This window comes from Pseudochaenichthys georgianus, chromosome 11, assembly GCF_902827115.2.
Source record: "Pseudochaenichthys georgianus chromosome 11, fPseGeo1.2, whole genome shotgun sequence".
Classification (NCBI taxonomy): Eukaryota; Metazoa; Chordata; class Actinopteri; order Perciformes; family Channichthyidae; genus Pseudochaenichthys; species Pseudochaenichthys georgianus.
In genome coordinates, this window is record NC_047513.1 from 11,718,122 (window position 1) to 11,734,951 (window position 16,830).

Sequence of the window (16,830 nt, forward strand, 5' to 3'; positions counted from 1 at the left end):
TCTGCCGTGTTATTAGAGCAATGTGTTTAATCACTTCATCCCTGATAGTCTATGCACACACCGTGAAGAAAGTTTTAGTTACCCCCCGCCGAGACTCCTGTCACCTCCCGCCCTCTTTTTGTCCTTACCCCCCTCCGTAACACCCATCCATACAAACTCGTGTATCATCTCCCTAACTAACTCACTCCTCTCTGCGCCTTCAGCCCGTCTCCTCTGCACCCAGCGTCACTTTAACCCCTCAGCTCCTCCACCGGCACCACCATGCTCTGGAAATCCCGAAACAAGAACGACGTCCTCCAGGTAAAAGAAAAAAATATCTCAAAGTGTTCCTTTATTATTTCTAGCCTACAATGTGTGTGTCATCTGTCTGTCATGTGCACACGTTCGAAAATATTGCACATGAAGGGCAGTTGTTTACTTGTTTTTAACAGAAACTGAATCCAAAAAATGCCGTTTATTCGGAAATGAAACTTGTGAATTATTCAGGTTGGGTGCAATTCTGAAGAAAATTGCATTATTTTAATTATAAAACAGAAAAAATGTAATTGTTATGACTAGGGATCTACTTTTCAGAGCGTAACATTCGACTGTAGCGTAAACTTGGCCATTACAAATTAGAGAATATAATTTCCTTTTTTAAATGTGTTTTTTGTAAAGATGATCCTCAATAAAAGTACCAAAACTCTCCTATCTTATAATATCTCCGTGCGTAAAATTCCAAATATTCAGTGCCAATGTCAAAACGAAACAAACAATAAATGGAGGCACAGTGTGAGTTTGAATTAACGGAGCGTAATTGAATGAATATATCTCTTTAAGAGAAGTGGACCCTGTCGACCCCTCCCCTCATTCTGCCGGGTGCGCGCAAAACCCTATAAGTAGTGCACTCATGGAGAGTCTGTTGGACTCTGTGTGTGTTGTGCGCGTGTGTATCTGACAGCAGCTTTTCATCTGCGTAAAAGAGCTCCATCACAGAGAGAAGAAGAAGAAGAAGAAGAAGAAGAAGAAGAAGAAGAAGAAGAAGAAGAAGAAGAAGAAGAAGAAGAAGAAGAAGAAGAAGAAGAAGAAGAAGAAGAAGAAGAAGAAGAAGAAGAAGAAGAAGAAGAAGAAGAAGAAGAAGAAGAAGAAGAAGAAGAGGAGGAGGAAGAGTAAATAACACTTTTTTGAAATTAATGGACCGGTAAACAAGCCTGGATTACATCTCGGAGCATTTGGTGACATCCTTCAGTCTTTGGAAACCTGCGCGTCTTATTACATTTCAAATCCGGGGATATCCAGTGTGGTCCAGATGTTAATCCACACCTATTCCGCTATGGTGAGTTTGATAAAAGACTCGTGTTATTTAAGATAATGTATTTTAATGACTAACGTGACTTAATTTGAAGGAAGAGTTGATGTTCTACCCTGAAAAAGATGCGCGTAATGTGTCAACTCCACTCAAAAAAAATCTAATTTGGAGTTAAAAAAAGGTTTGAAAAAATACTTTATAATTTGATTAACGTTCTATCAATCGACTGGAAAAGTTGCCTAAGGGCTGTTGGTGAATATCCTTGACTGCCTTTGAATATATGTTTGGTAAATGGTGTGTTTCTCTGCAGTATATTGAGTGTCAAATGTCCATACTTCTCAATGAGCCTTTCTGACAGTGAGTTTAGTGTAGCGGCGCGGCCGAGATGCTCTTTGTCTGCAGTGTCACAGCGAGAGAGACCTGCTGACAGTGAAGTGTCCACTCACTGGACAAGCTGTGACATGCCGAGACACTGTCCATTCTGGAGCAGCGTTTTACAGCGTCAGATATAACTTTTTGTGTCACTAAAATGATGAACACACAATCCGTATAGAGACTAGTGAATATTGTCGTCCATTTATTTCTACTTAGGCTATGGGTGTGTGCTTTTAACCACGGCCTTTTCACCCTGCTGATAATGGACATTGCTCCACACCAACAGCATTGATCCGGGTGACCCAGCTTTTTGCAAAAATCCAATTTCACCAGGATGTGTGTGTGCAGAAATGTAGGCTAGTGGACTACATGCTGTTACACACACTGCTGCATGTCGCCTCTTCTTTCACAGGAAACTTGTAAAGTCAAATTTATTAATTTTTTAACATTTGTTCGCTTTAATTCCCATGTATGGGGTCAATGTGGTTTTGTTGACACAATGACAGATTATTTAAAGATGCCCCCCCCCCCCCCCCCGGAGCAACGCGTTGTTGTGCATTACCTGATTCTTTGTGCAGCTTCTTCTTGGTGGCCGTGACCTTTCTGACACTGTTCAGCAGCGATGCCAAGGGCGTCCTCTGCCAGTGCGCATCATTTCAAGATTGCTGCTATTTCCAACCGCCTAATTAAAAATAGAAACACATTTATTCAGCTGATTTATGTTACATTTAAATTAAAAACGTTGTTTATTTTATCCATGTATGCGTTAAGTATTGTAATCTCTCTGACAGATGGAACACTTAGTCCCGTGTGGCATTTTAAGGGGACACTTCAATGACTTTGGGCTCCTGATATATGAAGCTAACTTTTTGTTATTCCCTGCAGGAGCGCGCGGACGGACTAAGCGGCTCTTCTCAGAGCGGCCGTCTCTCCCAGCTGTCCTCCCTGAACCAGGCCGGGTACTCCTCGGCTCCCCCGCTCTGCCACACTCCGGCCTCTGACTTCCAGCCTCCGTACTTCCCTCCCCCCTACCCCCAGTCCTCCCTGCCATACTCCCAGAGCCAGGACTCATATGCCCACCTGTCAGACCCCTACACCTCCATCAACTCCATCCATCAGCATCAGCAAGTGGCATGGCACTCGCAGAGGTCGCGCTCCGACGACGGGGGGCTCCTTTCACAGTCGCACCGGGCGTTGAGCCTCGACCCCCGGCGGGAGTACGCAGCTGTGCCCCGGCTGCTGCACGGGCTCGGGGAAGGAGCTGCGGCTCTGGGGGACGGTCCCCTTGGCATGCACCTGGGACACCACGGCCTGGATGATCTGCAGGTGAGTTCATATGTTTAATGTGGCTAAAGACTCTTTGGTTGCGTTAGCTTCGCGCACTGGAAAAGGCCGTACGTAAAAGTCACACTAGTGCGCAAAACGAAATTCAGTGCAAACAAAATGTGGGCCTCTTTGATTCATTATTTTTTCAATTTTAATCCCTTCAAAAAAGCTAATATCGAAGAAAAAAGTGCAAAATGTCCATATTACTTAAAAAGATGAGGATGATTGCAACAGGCCCTTAAGGCAATTTATCCTCCATTTCAATCGACACAAATCATGATGAAATAGCTCCCATTCATCAATTGGATTTTAAGTCAACACATTTAATTAAGGACTACAACATGTTATTATTTATTTTTAATTCATCTAAAAATGTTTAACCTGTTATGTATATTTATTTATCTTGAAACATCCTGTTATAGCTTATTTTAGCTGCCATTTCAATACAAATTCAGATGAGCAGTTTTGGTGTCTTATAATATCAAAATAGGAATGAAACCAGTTGTGCGTGGCATTGCCTCAAAAGACTAAAACACTAAGCTAAAACATGTACTGCTTCCAGGTCTGAAATATACATTTCTACAACAATATCAGCTTGAATGCTCAATTTGTTATTCAAAATTCGTTCAATAATGAATACAAAATAATATTTCACAGCTATCCTCAATCTTTTAAAGTGTACATTTTGGTTGGCCTGTTGAATAAGTTTTTTATTTCGTCGTTTTGAGACTGACATGTGTCTCGAGTTTATCTCAAATGTAACGCTGAACATGATCTCAATGATTGGAATTTATATTGTTCATACAGCAGTGGGAATGTAAAGCTTTAGAATTAATAAAAATATCTAATACTTTTCTCAGATTTTAAGATATTTAATTCCAGAAACGTGGGTTTTTGTGGGTTGACACCCGCCCGTCTTAATATTCATCAGGACATTCATGCAGTATTCTCCGATGTCTCGCACAAAGAAAGTGATCCTGCAGTCCTCTTGCCTTCTGCAGTTTTTTTAGAAGAATAGTTTCTATGGTTTATTGAGCAGTCAGCTTCCCTGCAGCAGGTGCAGCTGCAGACGCTGTTTGTTGCCTCCTCGCAGAGAAACACAGCGAGACCAATTGATGTGCACGGTCATTAATAGAAAAGAAACGTCTGAGAGGAGCGCCAGGCAAGGAGTCAACCCGGGCATGTTTCTGTTAAACGCTCCCACTTGACAAGGACCTTTTATTTGATTAATGGATTATATCCTTCGCGTTTGAATCCTCTTATAAATTCACCACAAAGGAGACATCCGAGAATCGCCTTGCAAGACAATGTCATCCTCAGTGAAAGAAAAGATCAAATAATCTGCGACTATTTCATTTAGTTAGCTATGGTGGCCGTTTTGAAATACTTTATTTTTTCTTTTCTATTAGTCTTTCTCAAAATGATTTATATTTGAACAGAAATGGAGAGCAATGTAACTTTAGATATGGGCATTTTACAATTTCTATTAAAAATAATAAAAATATAATTATATAGAGAGATACAAAATATATGCAATTTTTTAAACATGATGACAGCATTTCTTTAATTTAATTGTGTTTTAAGTAAATAATGGAATAAATAAGGCAACTTTTCTGATAAAAAAAAGACTGTAAATCAAAAACTAAGCTAAAAACATTTAAAACATTTAAGGTACAAACAATCATTTAATATCAAGCTGTGCAGAATTATGAACTCTTTAAAACCTTCCGTCATAACTCCCATCATTTACCATCTTTCCCTTCTGCACGAAGAAGCTATAGAGTATATTATTTACCCGGATATGGATAGTTGTTCATATGTGCTTCAAGGGAGAAAACCTAACATTGGACGTCCATCTTGCTTTGGCCTGAGAGAAAAGCTCTATGTGTGTGTGTATATAAATGTGTGTATATAAAATGTGTGTGTGTTGAGGCCGGTGGATAAATGATAGTGACTGTCTGTCTGTCTGACACAGGGAATGGAGGAAGGATCAGCCCTGGGCATCCTCGACCACTCTGTCATTAAAAAAGGTAAGAGGTGTGTGTGTGTGTGTGTGTGTGTGTGTGTGTGTGTGTGTGTGTGTGTGTGTGTGTGTGTGTGTGTGTGTGTGTGTGTGTGTGTGTGTGTGTGTGTGTGTGTGTGTGTGTGTGTGTGTGTGTGTGTGTGTGTGTGTGTGTGTGTGTGTGTGTGCGTGTGCGTGTGTGTGTCTAAGTGTGCACCTATATAATTATAATTGTGCTATACATGCTGAAGGGGGGGTTTGTGTTTAGGGGCACTCCAACACCAGTTTCTCTCTTGCTGCCACACACACACACACACACACACACACACACACACACACACACACACACACACACACACACACACACACACACACACACACACACACACACACACACACACACACACGCACACACACTATAAATAATTCTGTTTTGCTATTTCATTTGAAGTCAAGAAGTCCTATAATACTCAGCTGCAGACTTCACCCCAAAGGCACACATTCTTAATGAACTGTTCATGGTCATATGAGAGTGTGTGTGTGTGTGTGTGTGTGTGTGTGTGTGTGTGTGTGTGTGTGTGTGTGTGTGTGTGTGTGTGTGTGTGTGTGTGTGTGTGTGTGTGTGTGTGTGTGTGTGTGTGTGTGTGTGGTGTGTGTGTGTGTGTGTGTGTGTGTGTGTGTGAGAGGGATTAGAGTGAAGAGGAGAAGAGAAGTGGGGCAGAGAAGAAAAGGGAGGGGAACATGATAAAAGAGGAGTTGTGGGGAAATGTGCAGAGTGTGATCACTCTAATATTACCGACTGTGAGTTAGCTGCAGGAGACACAGGGGCACGATTAGAAAACTCAAGTTGAATTTGTTGCCGGTGGAGTCGTTAGATACTGTGAAATCCTTTCTCGGGCAAAAAATATGTTATAGATGACTGACAGCATAATATTAAGTGTTTTTGCTGACAAATAAAGCGTTAACATCCTTGAGGCTCTGATTTTAGAGAATACATGTGGATTTAAAAACACCCAGCCACATGTGTAATGCATTTCGGCCTCCTGAATCTAAATATCCCAATGCCATGTCGTCAAGTTCTCACACAGAAAGGGTTTAATTCTCCAGACGGCGTCCCTGAGGAAGAGGAAGCTCTTACTGTACACGTGTAGCTGGATTCAAACTGCTGCAAACCAGCACTCATCTGATCAAGTGATTCCACTTGTTTGCCAAACGCTTTGAATTGATCAATTACCACAGCGAGACTCTCCACGGCAGAGCAGCAGATAGCAGAGCAAACCTAAAGCCCTCATGAATACGAAGAAATCCAACAGGGAGAGGAGAAACGAGAGGGGGGAGATAAAGAGTGGGAGGCACAAGAAAGAGTCAAAAGATGATAAGAGAAAGAGAGGGAGGGGCGGAGAGATGACAAAGGAGAAAGAGAGGGAACTGTGGCCTCGCCGGCTGCTTGTGAATGAGAGGGTTTCCAGGCTGCGCTGCACAGCAGGGCCTCGCAGAGAGACCACCCGCCGCCCACACAGAGCGAGGGGGCAGCCCCATACTGTACAGTGTAAAGATACACAAACAGGCCTCAAAGAGAGACCTATAGGAAACCTGCAGAGCCATCAGGATTGAGTTGCATATTCTTGTAAACATAAGTTCATTGCTAAGTCATTAGAGGAACCGTGATTGGCTTATTTGACACCTCAACTGACACAAATCACACGAATGGCATGCAACCTCTGTCGATTCCTATCTCTAAAAACAATACATTTGAATTCTCTTGTATATTTTGTGTTTCTTTCCTTTGCATTTTGTTGTTTTCAGTCATGCTGATAGTTTTGGTTTGATTTGTCAAAGGTTGTCCGGGTTTCTGCCTCCACAGCAATACAATGGAGGTCAATGGGCTAGTGTAAGCACTAGCCCATTGACCTCCATTGTATTGTATTGTATTGCAGCATTGACAAATCACAGTCAAGTTATACAACAGCAAGTATTTTTTCCCAAATAGAGTTTTCCAAAGAACCACAGAATGACCTGTAAGCTGTCTGCCAGAAGTCGTCCAATGAAAACTCTTTACAGACATTCTTTGGGGTATTTTCGAACATTCACCTCCATTGCTTTGGTGCGGAAGCAGAGATGTTAGACATTGGCTCGTCAAAACCTGGGCATATATAACTACATGTATCTGCATGGCTGGAGAAACAGATTCTTTGAGGACTATAAACCCCAAAAGACGTTTAAAAAACACCCTTAACCAATGCGGTGCAGATCGACTTGATCTTATGCTTGTGAGAAAATGCGGTCCTCATAAGAAGATCAGCACACAAAGGGGCTAATTTCTTCTAATCCGGTTAATTTAGAGGATTTCTGCCCACACACCTGCAGATTTAGCGGATTCAGGAATTAAAATGCTACATACAGAGATGATTTTAACACCACCAATTAACACCTTTAAAAGATGATATAACAAACAACAAACAAACAAACAAAGGTTGGAAACCCGTACGAACTGTGGTGGTAAATGCCAACATTACTAAGAAGCAAAAATCATCAAATCAAGGAGATGCTTCACAACAACGACATGTTACCCCTCTAAACTCCCAAAGTGGTTAGAAAAGTATTCATATGATTGCCTGACACCCCCTCCTCCTCTTCCGAAACAAAACAAAACTCATCATAAAAGTTTGCCACAGTGCAGAAAAGTGAGTGTGAATTGAGCTCTTGGAGGTGTGAAGTGAGGCTATGTGCCATCGTGCAGCTCAGACGTCACCACCTGCAGTTTAAGCAACAGAAGCAACAAGCAGCGCTCCAGAATTAGAGCTGTCGGCGCAGGGGACAGCGTGACACTGCATAGATTAATGAGAGGGGGGGCACGCTGTCATTCACACAACACCATTGTCGCTGCTGAACACATATGTTTTACATTAATGATCTTTATTCATCCTTCAGCCCTTAAATGTACATTTTGAATGCAATTAAACGTTCTTCTCCTCCCTCAGTTCCCATGCCATCGAAGTTGAACGGCATGCACGCCCTGTCCCTCTGTAAGGAGGGTCTGGGTATGGGGTCCGTGTCCAACCCAGCGGAGGTCTTCTGTTCGGTCCCGGGTCGCCTCTCGCTGCTCAGCTCCACGTCCAAGTACAAGGTGACGGTGGGGGAGGTGCAGCGACGCCTCTCCCCCCCGGAGTGCCTCAACGCCTCTCTGCTGGGTGGAGTCCTCCGCAGGTGAGAGGGAGATGGGGAATAAAGTGGGAGGGGGGGGGGGGGTGGAGTCGTTTTTGGAGAGTCAGAGTCAACATGGTGTTCTTTAAGATGCTTAATGACAAACACATACCCTTTACCATTGATTCACACCCTTGTCTGATTCATCTTAAATGTTTACCTCTAAAAGTGTGAACATGTAAACTCTGTCCTTGGTTTAACCGTCTAAGATATGCACATACACAATATGCAATGATAACCAATGTCTTTAATAACAGCTGTTACAGTTTGCTGCCAATTTCGTTTTTAATGGTGTTTCTTATTCCTGTAAATAACTGACAGAAAAAAATGGAGGGAATTCAAATAAAAATACTTCTTATTTTACTCATTTTATTATGTAATTCTTTTATGGGTTAACTAGCAAATTCCTGATGTATTTCAGATTAAAAGACTCACTCATAATTATAAAAAAATGCTAGGATAGGGGCAGCCTTTACATTGCATTTTAAATTGGATGTTTTATAGCGCTCCTATAAAAGAAAGTGCTCCTTTATGGCACAAAACAGGATAGCTGTGCTAAAGAACAAGCGTTCAGATTCTGGGGAGGTGTTATCCTTTTTGGTATAAGTTAAAGAGAGAGATGGAAGCTGACCAAGCGCTTACTTTCTTTATTTAATGCCATTTTACAAGTGTAACAATAGCATTACTGCAAAGATACATTGGAAATACTACGCATTGTACCTTTAAGCATAGGCCTCTAGCTGCGTCTTCACACTGGGTTAGTTAGTGGAGACGCAGTACGTCCTCTGCTCTCCAGCATGTACTCTCTTCAGAATCAGAGCGCTTTCACTTCACCATAGGCCCAGAGCTGAGGACCTCAAATGGGTCATGGGACTGAATCACAAGAGGAGCAATGTGGTTTAATGAGCCACGGCCTCGGGGCCAGAAAACAACTTTATGATTGGGTTGCAGGCAGAAATACTTTAAAAGGACATAATTAAAAGATCTAAAGGGTAGTCACTATCGTCAACCTCCTCAGCTGAGAGATACAGCGAGCCCTGATAACAAATCACTATTATTTTTAGGTACTTAACTATATATGTTTTTGTTTTGCTTTATACTTGAATGCATTTCAGATGGAAAATATACGGAAATCAAGATTTTTATAGTAAAATACAATGAATCAAAGACTCAATAGTATATCATGTAGTAAGAATGTGCTCCTCTTCAGCTACATACAACAATACAATGCTGCTTACACAATAATACACCAAATGTTTTTGTCAATTAATACAAAAACATACAGTATCATTCACAGGGGCTGTTTTCTAAATAACAATTCATTTATCTTTGGATATTTAAAAAAACATTTGTCTGTTTTTTTACTACAGTTAAAGCATGATATATGTGGACATTATACTGCTTTTACTTAAGTAGAGGCTCTGAATACTTCCTTTGAAACTGCTGCCTAATATATACATAAATAAATGTTGTTAAATGTAGGTATTAAAGAATACATAGTGTTGAGAACAGGCAAGAGTAACGACTAGAAACAGGGGAAAATACAAGATCCTATCAGTGTTGACAGGGAACATACTGTAGGGAGATTTCAGCTTCACATTCAATTACATAAACACACACATACACAAATGCATGCACACAGGCACATCCAGGCACACACACACACACACACACAAACACAAACACATAGAAGGACCATCTTCTAAAAAATGCTCTCTCTGTCTCCCTGTCCCCCCTCAGGGCGAAGTCAAAGAATGGTGGCCGCTGTCTGAGAGAGCGTCTGGAGAAGATTGGCCTCAACCTGCCCGCTGGGCGACGCAAGGCCGCCAACGTCACTCTGCTAACATCTCTAGTGGAGGGTAGGGACAAACACACACACACACACACACACACACACACACACACACACACACACACACACACACACACACACACACACACACACACACACACACACACACACACACACACACACACACACACAAATACATACAGTGACCTGCATATATCCTGACGGAGAGAGACACATAGAAAATCTCCTCGCATGAGCAGACATGAATAAACAAGCCGTAGCGTGGCTGGCTGGATGCACGGATGGTGTCACTTGAAAAAGCCGCGGCCGCCTCACAAAGCCAAAGAGCAGTGAACTGTTTGAGTGGTGGAAGTGAGAAGAATGGCTGCAGAGTTTATCCCCTGACCTGACCCGACCCCGGACAGTACATAGGAATCATCCACAAAGCATATACATGGAGAATTGATCTGACATTACATCTAAACTGGAGCACTGGCATTTGGCTCTTGAGAACACACAGAAGCTAAAGCTGCCTTTTTGTCTCACTGATGCAGAATATTATCCCCTGTTTTGTACTGGTTAGACACACTCTCACCCTCCTCCTCCCTCTCCTCCTCCCTCTCCTCCTCCCCCCCCCCCCTCAGGTGAGGCCGTCCATCTGGCGCGGGACTTTGGTTACGTGTGTGAGACAGAGTTTCCAGCCAGAGCCACAGCGGAGTATCTGTGCAGGCAGAGCGAGCCAGACCAGCTCCCAACACGCCGCAGCATGCTGCTCGCCACCAAGTGAGTGATCCCCCCCCCAGACTGTACATTTTAAAGGGGCCCTCCACTGATTTTACATGTCAATGTACTGTTGATGGGGAAGGCTAGGAGTTTTGTCAGTGGGGCTTGGAGACTGCAAATGTAACAGCACAATACACGTGTTACAAACCAAGGGGCATGGAGTTTAAATGATGTGTGTTAAACAGATAGGGAGGGTTGAACAACATACTACATTAGGTGCATTATGGGAAGTGTAGGATCCACAGTTTTGGAGCTTTATCCTCACTAAGAAGCCAAATGATCCTGGCCAAACAATTCACCAAGGCAAATAAAGTGTTGTTTTTTCCTACTTTATTTGACACTTCAAAACTGGCACTGAAACATACTGGATTCACTCTACCTTTAATTGTATAGCATCACAGATAGGTCGACATCTTTTTGTATTCTAAAAGACTGTCTTTAAGAGTTTTTATCAGTAGAGCTAGATGCTCTTTTTTTATTGTACATGTATAATGACAATAAATGCTAATCTAACCAAGTCACACAGATCCATGCTCTATGGTGAACTCATTTAGATACACATATACCAATAGTCAGGGGCACAAAACTATATTTAAATGTATCAGGTCTATCATGTTATTTATTCCCCCTTGGAATGATCGAAGTACACCAAACTCCAGTAGCGTTTCTGTTGAGGGAATAACATTTGTACTGGGGCACTTAATACAGGTTTTAATCAGAGTACATCCAACCCTATAAGTGTGCTGGCTTGGCATTGATCGAAAATGTTGAGAACTGTACTTTTTTAAAAACCATTAAATAAGACTTAAACTGAATGAAATGTATCAATGTGGAAATGAATAAAGATGAACTAACCAACGTCTTGCCTGTGTTCTTCTCAGGGAGGTCTGTAAGGAGTTTGTGGACATGATGTCCCAGGACCGCTCCCCGCTGGGCGGCAGTCGGCCCACCCCCTGCCTGGAGCCCGGCGTCCAGGGCAGCCTCACCCACTTCAGCCTGCTCACCCACGGCTTCGGGACCCCCGCCATCTGCGCCGCCCTCTCCGCCTTCCAGAGCTACCTGATGGAGGCCATCAAAATGCTGGAAAAAGGAGAGGGAGGGGGAAAGAGCCACCACGAAAAGGAGATGAAGCACCGCAAATAGAGGGAGGACGGTGATGGAGGATGAGAGGCGGAAAGGAAGAGAAAAAGAGGGGAGAAAGACTGACCATTACCCCCTCTGGGTCTTTACCTTCGCCCTCAGGAAAAAAAACTGAGACTTTGACCTCCCAGAAGAACCTCTGCGGGCCCCTGGACGAGGAGGTGGGGGTCTTGATGATATCTGTACTGTAATGTGTGTCACCTCACTCAACACGGCGCATGGACCTCTCTTCTCAGTAGCTGGTTTGTGTCATGGTGGCGTCTACAAAACACCTCTTCAGGATGAGTTTCTACATTTGGCTGTATTTATTTCCCCCCCCCCCTTTTTTTGGTAAACATGTCTACGTTTTAGAAGCCCCTGCCTTCTTCAGTCACACACACACTCAAACACATTTTTTTGGACTGAACTCATCTGGGAAGTGTCGTAAAGCCATATCCGAGACAACAACCTGCTCTTTGCTTCTTTTGAACTCTGGGAGACTTTCAACTCCACCTGATTGGACATATGTAGTTCTTCTTCCTGGGTGGTCATGGGAAATCGAGTTCTCTGGGTTCTCTAACAGTAAGGAGGAGACAAAGGCAGCTAAAGGAGAATTCATTACTTTTATTTTGAAGTACTACGTGTTGGTAACTTAAGAAAAATAACACAAATCATTTTGTACTTTCTGTGTATGTTTATTATTAATGTTATTACTGTTGTTATTATTATTGTATTACTGCATAAATGTAATATATTATTAAAGAATTAAGAACTGATCGGTTTAGTTTCACGACTGGGTTTGTATGTTCAGAAACATAAAAAGTAATGGCACCTTTAAGAACATAAATGCAACTGCTCACTTCAACTTCCTTTAAATCCAAATGTGACAATGGTCTTTTATTGTGCTCGCATTAAATGCTTCCTCTTTCCATTTGTCGCAATAATGATATTTTTTATTGATCCCTGTAGGCAAAGTCTTTTGTGACTTCTACAGAGAGGTCAGAGCGAGAGCTGCAGATAACATTTAATTTCATTATTGATTGATGTGTCGCTTTTTTTCTAGGTTAATTGCTTTGTCTATAAAATGTCAGAAAGTGGTGACAAATGTCCGTCACAGTTTCCAACAAGCCTCGAGTCTTCATTTTGTGTCACATGACCAACAGTAACAAATATATATATAAACAATTCCTTGTGATTTGAACAGAAAAAAGCAGGGATGTCAATATTGGTCGTTCCACCCCTTTGGTCCAGACCGACATTTCTTAACAAATATCACAAGGATTTTGATGAACCTCTGACAGTCATGTTCCCCTGAAGATGAATCCTACTGAATGTTCTTCAATCCGCCACCGGCAGGTCAAAGTGTTACCTATCGCATGACATGTCTCAGCATCTTCCTTATGGATTTGTACAAAGATTTGTGACATTCATGTTGCCCAGAGGATATACACAGAGGTGGAAAAAGTACTCAGATCTTGTACTTAAGTATAAGTACCAGAATGTAGGAATACTCTGTTACGAGTAAAAGTCCTGCATTCAAAAAGTTACTCAAGTAAAAGTAGAAAAGTATTGGCATCTAAATAGACTTAAAGTACCAAAAGTAAAGTACTCATTATGCAGATTGGTCCATTTCAGAATAATATATGATATGTTTTGATTAAAAATATTGATGCATTAAAGTGTTATCAAAGCTGGTAAAGGTGCAGCTAGTTTTAATGATGTTGTACACTGCAGGGTAGTCTGATTTAAGTGTTGATTAGATTTCACATTATTAATCCAAATCTGTAAACTAACTAAAGGTATTCAATAAATGTAGTGGAGTAAACGTACACAATTTACCTCTGAATTGTAGAGGAGAATAAGTACAAAGTAGCATAAAATGGAAATACTCAAGAAAATTACAAGTACCTAAACATTGTACTTAAGTTACAGTACTTGAGGAAATGCACTTAATTACTTTATACCACTGGATATACCCAGAAGACTTCCGTGATGCTATGACTTCTCGCCCAGCAGTACTATGAGCATGACTTTTGTAGATCTCTGAGAAATGACTCAAAAACCATTAGATGGTAACAAACATTCATGATGCCATCAGGGTTCATTATCTAGCTTGATCATTAGATCAACATTATTATCATTCATTTATTCAATACTTTGTTATGTTTACAAATGTTCCAATCCATTTCAGCTTTCATTTGTGTTTTTGCGAAAGAGAAAATGAAAACACGGTATACAGGCTTACCATCGGCAAAGCATGCTGACGTCAGCATTTAGCTCAAAGCTCTAGTGTGTATTATTCAGGGGGCTCTATTTGCAGAGATGGGATATAATATTGAAAACTATATTTTCATTCAAATTAAATCACCTGAAACTAAGAATAGCTGTCTAAACTTTCAAGGAGTTATTCATATCTGTATTATGGATGTATAGAGACAATGAAAAGCATTGCAGATGAAAGTTAACGGTGAAGCCAAAACAGTTCTTAGAATCACCTGAACTTTTACTATCAATGGGTCATAAAGGGCAGGTGCAGTCGTGTCCAACAGCTCAGGCTTCATATCATCACTGACCTCTTCTCCAATGTCTTTCTGACTCCAATAGCATCGTGTGACTGACCCAAAGGTTGCAATCCCACAGCTGGGCCACTATGAAAATGAGCTGCGATGCCTGGCGCTTTTCCCCAAGGGCCTACCTCAAAGCCAACCTTACATTTACAGTAGCCCAGAAGGATCAAATTCTGGTCTTCCGTGTTTTTTCACAGTCATTGGTTTTAGCGTCGCCTGAAAGCGGCACAAAGCCGCTAAATTGTCTGCAGAGTCTAAGTCTTATAGCTTGATAAATGACCCTCATTACATAACAAAATATTGCTTCATTTTCTGTCAATCTATAAACAATTAATTGACTAATTGTCTTAGTATGGGTGAAACGCATGGGCTGAGGCTTTCCGGATTTAAAGGCCATGGACACATTTCTGTGTGCACCCCAAGGGGCCACTCAAAGGAGAGAGAAATCTGGGCCCCTCTATTGCATGCAGGGCTCCAGCAGGGGCTGGGGGGGGGGGGGGGGGGGGGGGGGGCGTCACAGCTGCAGCCCTGAACACTGAACACTGTACCTGGGAGAGAGGAGGCAGCGGTGCGACCCCCAGCGCCCAACAAGCCTCAACACACCTCGGCTCCCCCCCCCCTCCATCCATCTGTTCAACGTTTTTCTCCCACAGAACACCTCTCGCCCCCCCCCCCCACCCTCCACAGTCCTTCACTTTATTTAACCAGGAACGAGATACTCAATGCAATTACTGCTTTCCAGGGACTGCACACATACACGTGTCGCCTGCTCGTACACGCTCTCAAACATCACTCATTTCTTACCTATGCCTATATCTCCCTTTCTCTCCTCCCATCTCATTACCCCCCCCCCCCTTCCTTCATCTCCCACTCTGTAACCTAACTCCCCCTCCTCCTCCCCCCCCCCATTCTCTCCCTCTATCTGACACTCAGCGGGGCCGTTCTCCATCTCTCCGTGAGCCTGCAGGCAAACATATGCTGCTCTTCCCGTCAGATTCCGGTGTGTTTGAGAGAGGAGGGATTGTTTAATGTTTATTAATCACCTGTCTGTGGTGGAGAGAGGAGACGGTGATAGAGCCACACACACACACACACACACACACACACACACACACACACACACACACACACACACACACACACACACACACACACACACACACAGGTATACGTGCTGTCTCGCGCTCTCTCTCTCTCTCTCTCTCACACACACACACACATTCAGCTGTGATGTTACCAACTTGCCCTGGTTTTTGCATTTACAGCTGTATATAAGCATGCTCATTTACTGTTACACTAAAGTCAAAATGTATCTGTTTCAGCAAATCATTTAAACTGATGTCGCCAAACATATCATCATGTAAACACAGGCAGTGCGAGGAAGTATTTATATCCTATCTCACTTTCAAATTAAAGTATATGAGCATAACAACAACACAAATGTACTTGGAAGACAATAAATCCAAAGGAGAACAATGCCTCCATTGACTGTCATTATATCATTATTAGATATCGATTACAAATTAAGAATAATTAGAGGGAAAAGCAGTAACATTTATGAAGCTAGAGGCATGAAATAATTCTGCTTCAAAAATCATATGAACAATCAAAAAAACTGCAATTAATGTTCTCTCTCTGTGAACAAATCTTAAATGTTACTTGTAAATAAAGCTGGTTAATAAAATGAGGAGTAGAAATTATAATATTTATTTCTGAATGTAGTGGTGTAAGCCTTAAAAGTAAAATACAAGCACCTAAAGTGTGTAATAAGTACAGTACTTGCGTAGATATACTTTCCAATACATTTTATTTTAAAAGCACAGTGTCAGCACATCTACTCAAATGCAGCCTGTGGCTTTAGCATTGAGGAGTTGCTTCATGTCAGGAATGTGATGCCTGACAGAGGTAACAGAGACGGTGCAGTATCAATAATCATAGTGCTGACACTGTGCAGGAAATCTACGCTTTCATTTCAATGTTATCATGTTCTTATCCAGCAGATGTGAATAACATGGTTTTTAGCTACTAGACATTTAAGATTTGGTGTATTTGTATACAATTGCACCCTGATAATGAGCTGTAATTATGTATAGCTCAATTACTGACCCATCAGCATGCGACTTGAGTGACTGGACCAGAATGATCTTTCTTTCTTTTCAGAAGATGATATCTGGGGCATTATTTGAAAGAGAAGGGGAAAGAAAGAAAGTTTGTTTTCTGGGGAGTGTAGAACTTATTAACAACTGAGCGAACTACATCTGCTGATGAAGACTGCGAGGTGTGATTCATATCCCCATGAAAAGCAGGATTAATAACAGCAGTAAAACACAAACACTTGGATTGATCTGTATCTTCTGCTTGTTGGCCTATTCAA

At 42.0% G+C, this 16,830-nt stretch overlaps 1 protein-coding gene across 2 annotated transcripts; it reads left to right on the forward strand.

Moving 5' to 3' along the window:
• Positions 1-210: 210 nt before the first annotated feature.
• On the forward strand, positions 211-12,619 carry tfap2e (transcription factor AP-2 epsilon). Of its 2 annotated transcripts, none has more exons than XM_034094782.1 (7): positions 211-300; positions 2,549-2,989; positions 4,965-5,019; positions 7,973-8,198; positions 9,936-10,054; positions 10,632-10,770; positions 11,652-12,619. In XM_034094782.1, the coding sequence occupies exons 1-7, from the start codon at positions 262-264 to the stop codon at positions 11,911-11,913; spliced, it is 1,281 nt and encodes a 426-aa protein (XP_033950673.1). In that variant the 5' UTR covers positions 211-261; the 3' UTR covers positions 11,914-12,619. The 2 variants fall into 2 exon arrangements, with proteins under 2 accessions (XP_033950673.1, XP_033950674.1); XM_034094783.2 differs by lacking the exon at positions 211-300 and adding an exon at positions 933-1,315.
• Positions 12,620-16,830: the final 4,211 nt, after the last annotated feature.